The sequence below is a fragment of the Aquarana catesbeiana genome, linkage group LG09, assembly GCF_042186555.1.
Source record: "Aquarana catesbeiana isolate 2022-GZ linkage group LG09, ASM4218655v1, whole genome shotgun sequence".
NCBI classification, from domain to species: domain Eukaryota; kingdom Metazoa; phylum Chordata; class Amphibia; order Anura; family Ranidae; genus Aquarana; species Aquarana catesbeiana.
This window is the reverse complement of record NC_133332.1, coordinates 68423671-68439999: the sequence shown is the minus strand read 5'-3', so window position 1 is coordinate 68439999 and position 16329 is coordinate 68423671. Positions and strand designations below refer to the sequence as shown.

Genomic DNA, 16329 nt, shown 5'->3' with positions numbered 1-16329 from the left:
TAAACAAGAAGATAGAATCGCACGCATGGAGAAACTTGCACATCAGGCAAGGGAAACGCAGACCAAGTATAGATCCATCTGGGCCTGTTGGCACCACTATATGGAAACAGCAGTCTATGCTTAACACATAGCTGGCCTGTGCACACCTTAGCATGGAAATGTACGAACGACAGAGGAGGAGATGGCCTTCCCTCTATCTGTTCCTATTACCCTTCCTACCCTTTTATCTATACCCCAGTCCCTACCCTGCTCTTCCTCTTTTTTTTCTCTTCTCATTTAATTTCTCTTCACTCTTAGTTCTCAAAACCATTTAAGTCTATACTATCTCACTACCACCTCGATAAAGTGCTTACTTTAAAGGTAGTGGGTAAGCAGTTTAAAATGAATGTATCCATCTGTAGATCTCCTTTATTATAAGATCAGATATTATAGGTTCCCATACCACTATTCAAATGCTACTTAAGCCCTTCCAGTTTCATTATAGGCAACGGTATCCCCCTCCTCCATTTCACTAATTTGATTAGAGCTTAAAGTTAAAAAAAATTATTGTGCTAATTCTGATAACTTGTAGAAATTTCATCCAATTGAAGACACCCCGGATTGGACAATGCTACATCTAACATAAACCATGGTATTAATAATGAAAACATATGGTGGTGGTGGTGGTGGTGGTGGGGGGGGATGTTCAATATTGTTCATTAGGTTACTATGTTTTTTGTATATTGATTTATCCACTTACTGTACTGACTTTTCATGCAGGGGTATGAGCCCCATTAGACATCCTCTTAAATGTACTTTTGAGATTAGATGGTTAACATCTATGTTTATTCTTGAAAACTTAATAAAAATCTTGGAAAATAAAAAAGAAATAAGTTTTGCCTGAAAGTGGACTTTAACCCTTTTGCTGCCATCAACGTAAGGCTTACATAAGTACCAGCAGGGGTTTTTTACACACTCCTGTCTGCTGTCCCACCCACATGGCAGACATCACCAGCTGAAGGTGAGGGAAACCATCCATTCACTGATCTCCATTAGCTGCACAGAATCCAGAAGCGGCATGTATAATTTCACTTCCAGTTCCAGGCATCATTTTCCCTGGCTGCTGTGGTCAAGGAAGTGTGATCTGCATTCTATTAGCTTTAATGGAGGGTAGAGAAGACATCAGGTCTCATTAAAGAGAACATGTCACAAAGAAATTACATCACATAGGACACTTTTTGTCACCTGCACTATATTGTCAAAAGTATTGGGAGGGCTTTACACACATATGAACTTTAATGGCATCCCAGTGTTAGTCCATAGGGTTCAATATTGAGTTGGCCCACCCTTTGCAGCTATAACAGCTTCAACTCTTCTGGGAAGGCTGTCCACAAGGTTTAGGAGTGGGTCTATGGGAATGTTTGACCATTCTCCAACAAGCACATTTGTGAGGTCAGGCACTGATGTTGGACAAGAAGGCCCGGCTCGCGGTCTCCACTCTAATTCATCCCAAAGGTGTTCTATCGGCTTGAGGTCAGGACTCTGGGCAGTCCAATCAATTTCCTCCACCCTAAACTCACTTATCCCTGTCTTTATGGACCTTGCTTTGTGCACTGGTTCAAGTCATTTGGTGGAGGGGGGATTATGGTGTGGGGTTGTTTTTCAGGGGTTGGGCTTGGCCCCTCAGTTTCAGTGAAGGGAACTCTTAAGGCGTCAGCATACCAAGACATTTTGGACAATTTCGTGTTCCCAACTTTGTGGGAACAGTTTGGGGATGGCCCCTTCCTGTTCCAACATGACTGCGCACCAGTGCACAAAGCAAGGTCCATAAAGACATGGATGAGCGAGTTTTGGGTGGAGGAACTTGACTGGCCTGCACAGAGTCCTGACCTCAACCTGATAGAACACCTTTGGGATATATTAGAGCGGAGACTGCAAGCCAGGCCTTCTCGTCCACATCAGTGCCTGACCTCACAAACATGCTTTTGGAAGAAGTGCAAACATTCCCATAGACACACTCCTAAACCTTGTGGACAGCCTTCCCAGAAAAGTTGAAGCTGTTATAGCTGCAAAGGGTGGGCCAACTCAGTACTGAACCCTACGGACTAAGACTGGGATGCCAGTGTGATATGTGTAGTATGTGATATAAAAAAAGAGGAAAACAAAGTGCTATAAAATAAGGTTACACCTAAGCACTTAAACCCTCCTCCAAAAAAAAAAATCGGAGCCTGCTCTGCCCCCAAATACATACAAATGTAAAACACATTTGTCGGGCGGCTTACATGCTTCCACTACATGTTAAATATCACCGTGCTTGGTTAACTTTAAAGTGACCTTTATGGATTTTTAAATTGTCCCCTATGGAAAATATAGGTTACCAAAGTTTGTTATTGTTTTACAGTCATGCACAATTTTAAGCTTGACATGCTGGGTATCTATCTACTCTGTGCAACATCCTCTTTTATATGTTACCAGAAAATTGGGTAATATATTATATTTTTGTGCCCTATAATAAACTTTAGTGTAATATTTTTTTACTGAAGATTTGCACTTGATAAATCATTGCACAAATATCATGCAACATAAAAATTTGGAACTACTATTGTATTCTTCACAGTATCTGTGTTCAAAAATATATGTTGGGAGTTTTACTTAGTTTTCAGGCCTAAAAGTATTTTTTAAACATGTGTACGAAAAACAATAAAAACAGCATTGACAGCAACAAGAGTTAAATAAGTTTTCTTTAACCATTGTAGTTATTGGATATTAATGTTACCTGAGCATTAGACGTTGATTCCAGGTAGCAGAGGCGATTGCCGAAGCCTTCGACTCCCATGCACATCTTAAGGTTTTCTTTTCGAATTGTAGCACTGCATTGTAGGACAACCACATCCTCCTATTAAATTAGACACAAACAGAAATTATATAAGGAGTTGAATTTGCAACATGATGACATCCTTTATCAATAAATGGTCCACTGTAAACAAACAGCTAAGCCCACCATCAGACTAGAGATGGTGCTTTGAGTGGTGCCCCTACACCAGGCTCATCACTGAGTTTCTACACTGTTGGTTGCAGTTGGTAGCGTGTTATACAGTTTTAACAAATCAGCAGAAAATAAGGATGTAGCTTTCTGGCAATACCTTTTATTGCCTAAGGAGTTTCAAGAAGACTGCACAATGCACATGTCCCTTATGCCAATGTTTCTCAACTCCTGTCCTCAAGTACCCCCAACAAGTCATGTTTTCAGGCTTTCCATTATTTTGCACTTGATTTGATCAGTTTTACTGTTTTAGTAATTACCACGGCCGTTTCATCTGAGGGAAATCCTGAAAACATGACCTGTTGGGGGTACTTGAGGACTGGAGTTGAGAAACATTGTCTTACACTACCCACCACAAGCTAGTAAATGTATATTTTCAACTCTACATCTCTTTATAAAAGGTAATCTTTCAGGAGGGAAATGTGGGAGCTGACCTTGCATACTGGGGTCCAAATAGCCAATATGCAAATACATGTTCCATGTCAGTGTGTCATCATGAAGAAAAAAGAATAAGGACACAGCCCTGGACCACTCATCTTCAGAATCAGTCTACAAATGCAACTCTTATATTTCTCACTGAATCATATTTCACAAGAAATGGAATTTAAAGAAAATATAGAAGGGGAAAGGAAGAGGAGAGGAAAGGGAAGCAAAAAGAAAGGCAGAAAAAAAGGAAACACTAAAAGAAATCAAGGCAAAGGGGAGATAAAAGGAAAGGGAGAGTTAAAGTAAGAAAGAAGAAAGAAAAGAAAGGGAAAGATAAAAAAAGAGAGGGAAGGATACAGTGAGAAAGGGGAAGGGAAGCAAGGGGAAGGTTGAATGGAAGGAAGGGTAAGGGAAGAGAAGGGAAGGGAAAGGGGGAAGGAAATTAAAAACGAAAGCAATGAAAAGGAAGGAGAACTAAAGGAAGAGGTAAGGAAAGAGAAAAGAAGGGAAGAGGGAATTAGAGAAAAGAAAGATAAAAGGAATAGAGAGGAAGGGGTATTAAAGGAAGAGGTAAGAAAAAAAAAAGATGAGAAAGGGAAGAGGAAAGGAAAGAAGAAAGGAAATGAAGATCCAAGGAAAGAAAGAGTGAAGAATAAATGAACTGTGCCATAGAATCCCAAAAACAGGTCCAGCAGCTATTCCTAAAGTGAGAAACTCACCCAAAAAGTAATTTATCAAAAATGGAACAGCGCTGGTTTCTATATTAATCCTACAATACTATAGTAGAGGATACTACACTAATTTCTACAATACTATGTGTTTCACAATGTAATACATCAATTTAAACAATAAATAGGTTGCAAATACATATTTTGTTACAGTGTAACCAACAAAGTGCAGATGAAAAACAAAGTGACATGTGATATCCAAGTTCATAAATAAATAAAATAATAACAAAGCTGTGTCCAAAAGTATATATTTTTAAATTAAGTGCCCAATAATTATTCCTCCATATGGTGCCAGATCATAAGTAGTGACTGCAGCCGTTCGGCTGGAACACTTTACATGCAATTGTGCTTGGTGTAATGTTGGTTTTATAAATAAATTGGCGGTTTTACACTGTGCTGGTTCTTCCTCTATGAGTGGTATGTTGGAGGCTGGTCCCGTGGTTATTAAAAAATGCGGCTGCGAGAGGAGAAGAGAAGCAGGAGAAGCCATTTTTGAATCCATGCGCTTTATTGCTAGTTTTTAAAGATACCAGAAATGTTGTTGTAGGTGAGTTTTTCGGAGCAAATGGTGGCGGTGATCACTTTGGTGGTGCACTGAAGTAAAAAGTTAATGTAAGATATTAGCTGTGGTCCGGCACTTGGCACCTTATAAAGGAATAATTTTTGGACACTCGATTTTTGAAAAAAAAAAGGATTTTTGGACACAGCTTTGGAAATATTTTATTTATGAATATGGATAACACGCCACTTTTTTATCTGTACTCAGCACTTTGTTCTTTATTTGCACTTAGCACTTAGTTTGTTACACTAACAATATAAGTACAGTGCCTTGCAAAAGTATTCACCCCCCTTGGCATTTTTCGTGTCTTGTTGCCTCACAACCTGGAATTAACATGGATTATTTGAGAATTTGTATCATTTAATTTACAGAACATGCCCACAACTTTGAAGATGTTTTTTTTATTGTGAAGCAAACAACAAATAGGACAAAATAACACAAAAGGTCAATGTGCATACCTATTCACCCCCCCTAAAGTCAATACTTTGTAGAGCCACCTTTTGCGGCTATCACAGCTCCAAGTCGCTTTAGATAAGTCTCTATGAGCTTGCCACATCTTACCACTGGGATTTTTTCCCATTCCTCCTTGCAAAACTGCTCCAGCTCCTTCAAGTTGGATGGTTTGCGCTTGTGAACAGCAATCTTTAAGTCTGACCACAGATTTTCTATTGGATTGACGTCTGGGCTTTGATTAGGCCATTCCAACACATTTACATGTTTCCCCTTAAACCACTCAAGTGTTGCTTTAGCAGTGTGTTTGGGGTCATTGTCCTGCTGGAAGGTGAACCTCCGTCCTAACCTCAAATCACACACAGAGTGGTACAGGTTTTGCTCAAGAATATCCCTGTATTTAGCACCATCCATCTTTCCCTCAACTTTGACCAGTTTCCCAGTCCCGACTGCTGAAAAACATCCCCACAGCATGATGCTGCCACCACCATGTTTCACTGTGGGGATGGTGTTCTTTGGGTGATGTGATGTGTTGGGTTTGGGCCAGACATAGCGTTTTCTTTGATGGCCAAAAAGTTCAATTTTAGTCTCATCAGACCAAAGTACCTTCCTCCATACATTTTGGGAGTCTCCCACATGCCTTTTTGCAAACTCAAAACATGCCATTTTGTTTTTTGCTGAAAGTAATGGCTTTCTTCTGGCCACTCTGCCATAAAGCCCAACTCTATGGAGCGTATGGCTTATTGTTGTCCTATGTACAGATACTCCAGTCTCTGCTGTGGAACTCTGCAGCTCCTCCAGGGTTACCTTAGGTCTCTGTGCTGCCTCTCTGATTAATGCCCTCCTTGCCCGGTCCGTGAGTTTTGGTGTGCGGCCGTCTCTTGGCAGGTTTGCTGTTGTGCCATGTTCTTTACATTTGGTTATGATAGATTTGATGGTGCTCCTAGGGATCATCAAAGATTTGGATATTCTTTTTATAACCTAACCCTGACTTGTACTTCTCAACAACATTGTCCCTTACTTGTTTGGAGAGTTCCTTGGTCTTCGTGGCAGTATTTGGTTAGTGGTGCCTCTTGCTTAGGTGTTGCAGCCTCTGGGGCCTTTCAAAAAGGTGTGTATATGTAATGACAGATCATGTGATACTTAGATTGCACATAGGTGGACATCATTTCACTAATTATGTGACTTCTGAAGGTAATTGGTTGCACCAGATCTTTTTATGGGCTTTATAACAAAGGGGGTGAATACATACGCACATGCCAATTATCAGTTTTTTATTTCTGAAAAATAGTTTTATGTATATATTTTTCTAATTTTACTTCACCAACTTAGACTATTGTATTCTGATCCATCACATATAAATCAGATTAAATAAACTTCGAACTAAAGGCTGTAATGTAACAAAATAGCTAAAAAGCCAAGGGGGTGAATACTTTAGCAAGGCACAATATTTGTAACATTTATATTTATTGTTTGAATTGATGTATTACATTTAGTAAAACACAGTATTGTAGAAATTAGTGTAGGATCCTACAGTATTGTAGGATTAGTATTGAACAGGGGTAGGCAACCATTTGAGTAAAGTGTGCCAAAAAATATTTTCAAAGAAATTGAGAGTGCCAATTTTATTACAAAAAAATGTCAACTTCACACTCTGTCACGAAAAAAGTAAATGCTGTAAACTACTTGAGTAGTAGTGAGAAATTACCATCCTGCACTCTCACGCTTTAGATCAGCCCCAACTCATTCACCTTCACACCTCCGATCACTGTCCCCCCTGCTAATCTGTTTCACCACTGTAACCCTCTGCTTTTCTGTCCCACCGCTGAATCCTTCTTCTCACCCCTCCCACTTCTGTACCTCCTGCACATCTGCCCCCCTGATGTACCACCTTTCTCTTCTGTCCCACCACTGTAACCCCGCTGCTCATCTGTCCCACCACTGTACCTCCCTGCACATCTGCTCCACCGACGTAAATCCATGCTCTTCTGTCTCACTACTGAATCACCTTCTCATCTGTCCTAACACTGAACTCATCTGCCCCACCACTGTAACCCGCTTTCTCATCTGCCCCACCAATGTACCTCCTGCACATCTGTCTCACCTCTGTAACCCCTACTCTTCTGCTTCACCTCTGTTCCCCCTGCTCATCTGTCCCACCAATACACCTCCTTTCACATCTGCCCCACTGCTCTACCCCCCCTGGTTTTCTGTCCCATCACTGAACCCCCTTCTCATCTGCCCCAACACTGAACCCCCTGCTCATCTGCCCCATCACCGTACCCCCTGTTCTTCTGTCCCACTGCTGAAGCCCCTTCTCATCTCTTCCACCACTGTACCTCCCTGCATATCTGCCCCACCGCTGTACCTCCTGCTCTTCTGTCCCACCTCTGAACCCCTTCTGCTCATTTTCCCCACTGCTGTACCCCCCTACTCATCTACTTCACCGCTGTACCCTCTTCTCATCTATGATATGCGTGATATGCAGAATAGTGAAAGAAAGCAGAGATGTAACACATCTACCTGTCCTGTCACACTCATCCTGCTGATCCAACTCTCGCATCCAGGCCGCGTGCTTGTATGTGATGTCTGTGATGTATGTAATCAGTGGCGGCCCGTGCATTGTGAGCACACGGGTGTCAGCCCCCCCATCCATGTGCCCGGCCCCTTTCAGGACACCGGACTCATGGATTCCTATGGAGGGGGTGGTACTTTTTGAAGCACCTGATTAGAGCCAGAGGCTCTAAAAGGCTTCAAAATAGGGTGGGCTCGGGGCGCAGAGAGTGCGCCCTGATCCCGCCCAATTGTGTGACGATAGCGAATTAATTTTCGCTATTTTCACACTAACCTTCCTCCCCACCAATCAGGAGGCAGGGCGTCAGACCTGTTTCCTGATTGGCCAAAGCGCCAGGCCACCCTATTGGAGGATACACACGCTGGAGAAGGGGTCGCTGCCACTCTGGTGCACTAAGAGGAGCTGCTGCCTGGCGGCAAGTGCCAGCCAGGGGGTCTGTCAGAGCCGCGCACAGGGGGGTTGGGGGTGCTGCCAGAGCCACAAGCCTTGCGAGTGGGGGGGGGGGTCGGTGGGCACAGTGGCTGCATATGATGGGCACAAGTGGCTGCATATACTGGGCACAAGTGGCTGCATATACTGGGAACAAGTGGCTGCATTTGACGGGCACAAGTGGCTGCATTTGACGGACACAAGTGGCTTCATTTTATGGGCACAATGGCTGCATATGACGGGCACAAGTGGCTGCATTGATCGGCACAAGTGGCTGCATTTGACGGGCACAAGTGACTGCATTTGATGGGCACGGTGGCTGCGTTTGATGAGCACAATGGCTGCATATGATGGGCACAAGTTGCTGCATTTGATGGGCATAAGTGGCTGCATTTGATGGGCACAAGTGGCTGCATATGATGGGCACAAGTGGCTGCATTTGATGGGCACGGTGGCTGCGTTTGATGAGCACAATGGCTGCATATGATGGGCACAAGTGGCTGCATTTGATGGGCACAAGTGGCTGCATATGATGGGCAAAAGTGGCTGCATATGATGGGCACACGTGGCTGCATATGATGGACACAATGGCTGCAATTGATGGGCACAGTGGCTGCATTTAATGGGCACAATGAGGTTGCAATTGATGGGGAGGGGTTTCAGTATTTTTATTTTTTTTTATAATTTTGAGTACCAGCCGCCACTGTATGTGATGTATGTGATGTATGTGATGTCACATACAAGCATCTGGAATGGATGCGCAATGTTGAGCTCAGGTCAGGGGCATTTTCTGAAAGCAGTGGGCCTGTGTGCAGGATCATAAGTTGAGCCCCCGCAGCTGAGAAAAAGTGCGGCACTCTGCTCCACAGGAAAAGTTGGGTGTGAGCTAGCAGGACTGTGATTGGCTGTAGCAGTGGCCAATGACAGTCCTCCTCCTCTTGGAAACAGGGACCCCCCCCCCCCCCCCGCAGAACTGCACCCCCCCCCCCCCCCCCCCGCAGAACTGCACCCATTCTCTTTCCCATCACAAAAGCTGACGATCGCAGCTACAGCAAAGTTAGAGAACCAAACAATGTTTCTCATCTTTGTGTGGGGGCACAGTGCCTTCCCCTCAGTGCAGGGTGGGGAATTCTGAAATTGGAATGCATTAGTGTCTCACTGACACTTCCCTGCGCTGCTCTGCTGATGAGGAGGGAGTCAAGTGCCAGCAAAAGAGGCTTCGAGTGACGCTTGCGGCACCAGTGCCGGGGGTTGCCTACCCCTGGTATAGAAACTAGCGCTGTTGCATTTTTGATTAATTAAGTAAAGGGAAAGGACAGGAAAGCAAAGAGGAAAGGAAAGCAACAGGGAAAGGGAAAAGAGAGGAAAGGAAAGAAAAGGGGGGAGGGGAGAGAAATGAGGACCTAAATAAGAGGTAATGGGGCGTACACACGGTCGGACTTTTCACATGCAAAAGTCCGACGGACGCCGCCGGACCAAATCCGGCGGACAATCCGACCGTGTGTGGTCTCCATCGGACCGTTTTGTCCGGAAATCCGACGTACTTTAGATTTGAAACTTGCTTCAAATCTTACGTCGTAACTCCGCCGGACTCAGTTCCTGACGGAAAGCCCGTTCGTCTGTATGCTGGTCCGACGGACCAGATACGACGGAGGAGCAGGTTACTGCATCTCGCGCTCGCTGTAATAGGAAAAACAAATTTTTCCATTGCGGCGAGCGCGGGGGGCATCCCAGGCCCTTAGGTCTGGTATGGAACTTTAAGGGGAACCCCCTACACCGAAAAACCGGCGTGGGGGTCCCCCCAAAATCCATACCAGACCCCGATCCGAGCACGCAGCCCGGCCGGTCAGGAAAGGGGGTGGGGACGAGCGAGCACCCCCCTCCTCCTGAACCGTACCAGGCTGCATGCCCTCAACATGGGGGGTGCTTTGGGGGAGGGGGCGCCTTGCGGTGCCCCCCCACCACAAAGCACCTTGTCCCCATGTTGATGAGGACAAGGGCCTCTTCCCGACAACCCTGGCCGTTGGTTGTCGGGGTCTGCGGGCGGGGGGCTTATCGGAATCCGGGAGCCCCCTATAATAAGAGGGCCCCCAGATCCCGGCCCCCCCACCCTATGTGAATGAGTATGGGGTACATGGTACCCCTACCCATTTACCTAGGGAAAAAGTGTAAATAATAAAACACAACACAGGTTTTTAAAATATTTTATTAAACAGCTCCGTGGGGGGGATCTTGCTCCGGCTTCGGGGGTCCCTCCGGTTCCTCTTCTCCCGGCGTCCGGTTAGTTCTTCGGCCGGCCCCTCCGCTGTCTTCAGGTAGCTCTATTGCCAGCGGAGGTCCGGGCTTCTGGGCTTCTGGGCTTCTCTTCCCCAGATGTTGACACGACGCTCTCTCCGGCTGGACTGGTCTCTGAGGGCTCCGTTGTGACTTATATAGGCGGAGACCCCGCCCCTATATGATGTCACAGTCCCTGGGCACGCCCCCGTGGTTGACCACGCCCCTAAAACGTCACAGTCCCAGCATGCCCAGGGACTGTGACATCATATGGGGGCGGGGTCTCTGCCTATATAAGTCACAACGGAGCCCTCAGAGACCAGTCCAGCCGGAGAGAGCGTCGTGTCAACATCTGGGGAAGAGAAGCCCAGAAGCCCAGAAGCCCGGACCTCCGCTGGCAATAGAGCTACCTGAAGACAGCGGAGGGGCCGGCCGAAGAACCAACCGGACGCCGGGAGAAGAGGAACCGGAGGGACCCCCCGAAGCTGGAGCAAGATCCCCCCCCCCGGAGCTGTTTAATAAAATATTTTAAAAACCTGTGTTGTGTTTTATTATTTACACTTTTTCCCTAGGTGAATGGGTAGGGGTACCATGTACCCCATACTCATTCACATAGGGTGGGGGGGCCGGGATCTGGGGGCCCTCTTATTATAGGGGGCTCCCGGATTCCGATAAGCCCCCCGCCCGCAGACCCCGACAACCAACGGCCAGGGTTGTCGGGAAGAGGCCCTTGTCCTCATCAACATGGGGACAAGGTGCTTTGTGGTGGGGGGGCACCGCAAGGCGCCCCCTCCCCCAAAGCACCCCCCATGTTGAGGGCATGTGGCCTGGTATGGTTCAGGAGGGGAGGGGGGGGCGCTCGCTCGTCCTCACCCCTTTCCTGACCGGCCGGGCTGCGTGCTCGGATCGGGGTCTGGTATGGATTTTGGGGGGACCCCACGCCGGTTTTTCGGCGTAGGGGGTTCCCCTTAAAGTTCCATACCAGACCTAAGGGCCTGGGATGCCTTCGACGGGGCTCGCAAGGTTTCAATCTCGCCAAAAAAAGCGGCGAGATTGAATTCCTTTTCTAGTTCCGTCGTACCCGAGTCACGTTCAAAATGAACAGACTTGTCCGTGTGTGGGAAAGTCCGTTCATTCTGAAAGTCCGGCGGAAGTCCGTCGGGAAGACCGGATTCCGGAAAGTCCGGCCGTGTGTAGGCAAGTCTGGCCGTTCAGAAAGTCCGGCGGTAGTCCGCCGGAAGTCTGGCGGCAAGAACGTCTGGCCTAGCTTTCCAGAAAGTCCGACCGTGTGTACGCCCCATTAGAAATAGGGGAGAAAAAGAGGAGAAAATGAAACGAGAGAAGAAAGGAAAAGAGAAGGAAAGGAAGAAGAAGTAAGGGAAGAAACTTGAAACATTGGCACTTTGGAAGTCAGTGGAAGTCAGTCACCATAAGGGTAGTTAATGCTTGGAATAAACTACCAGCAGAGGTAGTAAGACAGTCAATAGTAAATACCTGTAGCCTCCCTGGCTCGGGGTTGCCGCTAATGGTGCTGAAATTTAACCCTGAGCCACATTTGAGAATACTGCCAGGAGGGTTAAACATGCTTGGGACAAACATAGAGCTATACTCAGACAAAAAAAAAATTAAATACATTTAAAAAAAATGGGCAGACTTGGTCTACTCTGTCTTTTTCTGACATAACTTTTCTATGTTTCTATATTTAACAAATGCCCCAAATTTCCAATATATAGCACACATTTTGAGGAGCCTGTCCTTGAAAGTCTTCCTGGCTTTCAGTAATGATCAGCGTATAAGAAAATTAGTAGCCACCAATGCCAATTTGGGGGGGCGGCACACAGTGAACCCCACAGACACCAGCCCCCCTGGTTGGTCGGGTCATCTGCACCCCCCCCCCCCGGGAATTCGGTTACGATCCCGACACTTACCTTACCGCATCTATGGCGCGGGCAGCGCTTTCGTCCAGCGCAAAGGGGCGGCGGCTTCTCCACTGTGCGTCTCCTCCCTCCTCCTCCTAGGAGGGACGCCTCTCCTTTCAGCCAATCATTACACAACTGGGTGGGTTCGGGACGCAGTGCTCTCTGCACCGAGCCCACCCTTTTTTGAAGTCTATTAGAGTCTCTGGCTCTATTCACGTGCTTCAAAAAAAAAACCTGATTGAAATCTATGCGTCCATGGTAGCTATACAAAAGTTTACTTCAGGTTTATCATCCGTTTCATGGCCCTTTTGCCATTTATTTTGAAATGAAAAAGTAATTTAACTTATTACTTAAAGCGTAACTCCACTTTTGTTGAGAAAAAAAACATTCCCCTCTGGGTGATCTATGTACATTGCAAGGATTATAACACCCTTTGTCGCAGATTCCTACTTTTTGTTATTCTGAAGAAATCCATGTGTGTTTGTCTGTGCCTCTGTACTGAGCGGGTCTAATGGGAGTGGTTTCATAATTAACTGTCAGGTGTGCAGCTACAGGGGACTAATGAGGAAATCTGCTGGGCCTGCATCCCTTTAGGCCCCTTTCACACTTATTACTGCAAAATCGTATGACAAGTCATTCTCCATGATTTTCAATGACTACCATTCATATTGGCACGACTTTAGGTTGTGCCGACTTCAAAGTAGTCCCTGCACTACTTTGGTCCAACTTCTATGCGAGTTGTACTCCATAGACCTCAATGTTAAACCCTCAAGTAGCATGCAAATCGTGCCTGAATAATATAGACACGATTTCAGTACGACTTTGTAAGCACAAGCCTGGCTCGCTGATCGGGAAAGGAAAACATTTTTTTCCTTTCGCGATGAGCGACAGGCAGTGCTGACAGCTGTCTGGTATGAACCATGAAGGGGAACGCCGCGCCAAGTTTTAAATGAAAAAACGGGCGTGGGTTCCCCCCCAGGGGCATACCCAGGCCCTTAGGTCTGGTATGGATCTTAAGGGGAACCCCCTACGCTGAAAAATCGGCGTGGGGTCCCCCCCAAAATCCATACCAGACCCTTATCCGAGCACGCAGCCCGGCCGATCAGGAATGGGGGTGGGGACGAGCGCCCCCCCCCCCCCTGGACCGTACCAGGCCGCATGCTCTCAACATGAGGGGGTGAGCGCTTTGGGGCATGGGGGGCACCCTACGGGCCCCCCCACCCCAAAGCACCTTGTCCCCATGTTGATGATGACAAGGGCCTCTTCCCGACAACCCTGGCCGTTGGTTGTTGGGTCTGCGGGCAGCTTTTCGGAATCCGGGAGCCCCCTTTAATAAAGGGGCCCCCAAATCCGGCCCCCCACCCTTTGTGAATGAGTATGGGGTACATCGTACCCCTACCCATTCACATAGGGAAAAAAGTGTCAATAAAAAAAACACACTACACAGGTTTTTAAAGTAATTTATTAGACAGCTCCGGGGTCTTCTTCCGACTTCGGGGGTCTCTCTGGCGTCTCCTCCCGGTGTCCTGATCTTCTGCCGGCTCCTCCGCTATCTTCTGCAGCTCTATTGCTAGCGGTGGCCCGGACTTCTGCCTTCTGCCGCCTTCTTTCCTTCCAATGTTGACACGACGCTCTCTCCGTCTGGAATGCTCTCTGAGCACTCCGCAATGGACTTAAATAGGCGATGACCCCGCCCCCTTATGAGGCCACTGTCCCAGGGCATGCTGGGACTGTGCCGTCATAAGCGGGCGTGGTCACTGGGTGATGTTGACCACGCCCCCTTATGACGGCACAGTCCCAGCATGCCCCGGGACAGTGACCTCATAAGGGGGCGGGGTCACCGCCTATATAAGTCCATTGCGGAGCGCTCAGGGAGCATTCCAGCTGGAGAGAGCGTCGTGTCAACATTGGAAGAAAAGAAGAAGGCAGAAGTCCGGGCCACCGGGAGCCCCCTTATTAAAGGGGGCTCCCGGATTCCGATAAGCCCCCCGCCCGCAAAGGCAGAAGTCCGGGCCACCGCTAGCAATAGAGCTGCAGAAGATAGCGGAGGAGCCGGCAGAAGATCAGGACACCGGGAGGAGATGCCGGAGAGACCCCCGAGGTCGGAAGAAGACCCCGGAGCTGTCTAATAAATTACTTTAAAAACCTGTGTAGTGTGTTTTTTTATTGACACTTTTTTCCCTATGTGAATGGGTAGGGGTTACGATGTACCCCATACTCATTCACAAAGGGTGGGGGGCCGGGATCTGGGGGCCCCTTTATTAAAGGGGGCTTCCGGATTCCGATAAGCCGCCCGCAGACCCGACAACCAACGGCCAGGGTTGTCGGGAAGAGGCCCTTGTCCTCATCAACATGGGGACAATGTGCTTTGGGGTGGGGGGGGCCCGCAGGGCGCCCCCCCATGCCCCAAAGCACCCACCCCCCCATGTTGAGGGCATGTGGCCTGGTACGGTCCAGGAGGGGGGGGGGGGGCGCTCTCTCGTCCCCACCCCCATTCCTGACCGGCCGGGCTGCGTGCTCTGATAAGGTTTTGGTATGGATTTTGGGGGGGACCCCACGACGATTTTTCGGCGTAGGGGGTTCCCCTTAAGATCCATTCCAGACCTAAGGGCCTGGTATGCCCCTGGGGGGGAACCTACGCCCGTTTTTTAGTTAAAATTTGGCGTGGAGTTCCCCCTCATGATTCATACCAACTACTGTATGTTTTCATTTGTTAATTCCAAAGTTGTGGCAAAGTCGTACAAAGTAGTACTGCTCCAAAATCGCGGTAAAATCACGGCAAAATAGCCACTGCGAAATCGTGGTAAAATCGCGCGACTTTGAAGTCGTATAAATGTGAAAGGGGCCTTAGATGGAAGCCTGAAATCTGACTTGTATCTTAGGCAGACTTCTGGGAAAATTGATGAGCCAATCACACAATCAGGAAATTATGTTTCTTGGGGGCGTTCTTTACACACTCTGTGTACAGAACAACTCCAGGTAGCCATATTGCAATGCATTCTCAGAAAATTACAGTGGCTGCAGATTGAAAAGAAAAGGTAATTTTTAATAATAATTAATTACAATATGATTAGTGTTACAATTATATGTACTTTATTATTTTTTCTTTATTTGCAATTTTTTTCCCACGAAAGTGGAGTTACCCTTTAAGCATCTCAAGTCATCATTTGCTGCAGAAAGCAAGAATGGCCAGAAGGGAGCTGAGGCAGGGACAAAGGCTACAGTGGCAGCATGAGTATAATGAGGATTACAACTAATCCCGTACATTATACTGGCATATCACCATTCACAAGCATATCACTACTCATTGTTATGTCTGCATTAGCTGTCAGCACTTATGTTAGCACTCAGTAGTGATAGAATTCTAGTCCAGTTCTCCTGATAATCATGACACATTTAAGTCATTACTTATCCTGTTCTAACAGTGCATTACTTTGTCCATCCAACATATTTAAAGTCTGCTGATAGTAATGCTGTCAGGTTTTGGCTTACAAAAACATTCACATAGACACAACATAATTTATCAAACTGCCTGAAGGATAAACTGTCTGCTGGCATATACAGTAGAAGTAAATCAGATTCAAACCTACACTGGAAAAATTTACATACTGTATAATATTTTAAACAAGGCACACCCATGACACTGGTTTTGCAGACTATTCTGGGGTTTCTAAGGATAGAGCACAGCAGTAGCCTTTTGTGACCTTCTCTCACTAATTGACTTTCCATATGGCCCTGTTGAACAGGCTGGGGAAGGGGTGGAGTGTGTGTGTGTTTCGAGTTTCAGCTATTTAGCTATAAGAAAAAGTGTCAATCAAGGCAGTTAACATAGAAATAAAAGGAAAAAATAAAAACTTGGGTGGGTTCGGACTAGAACTCACTTGAGCTATCCCACTGGGAAGCGGTCAAAGTCGACAGCCAATAATAGACAGCAGAGGCATTTCCCA

At 46.8% G+C, this 16329-nt stretch overlaps 1 protein-coding gene across 13 annotated transcripts in view; it reads right to left on the bottom strand.

Moving 5' to 3' along the window:
- RYR1 (ryanodine receptor 1) overlaps window positions 1-16329 on the bottom strand; it is a 302237-nt gene that overhangs the window by 232985 nt on the left and 52923 nt on the right. For all 13 annotated transcript variants that reach the window (XM_073598714.1, XM_073598720.1, XM_073598713.1 and 10 more), the window contains exon 2: window positions 2756-2875. In XM_073598714.1, coding sequence (XP_073454815.1) covers window positions 2756-2875 — 120 coding nt within the window. The remainder of the gene's footprint in view (window positions 1-2755; window positions 2876-16329) is intronic.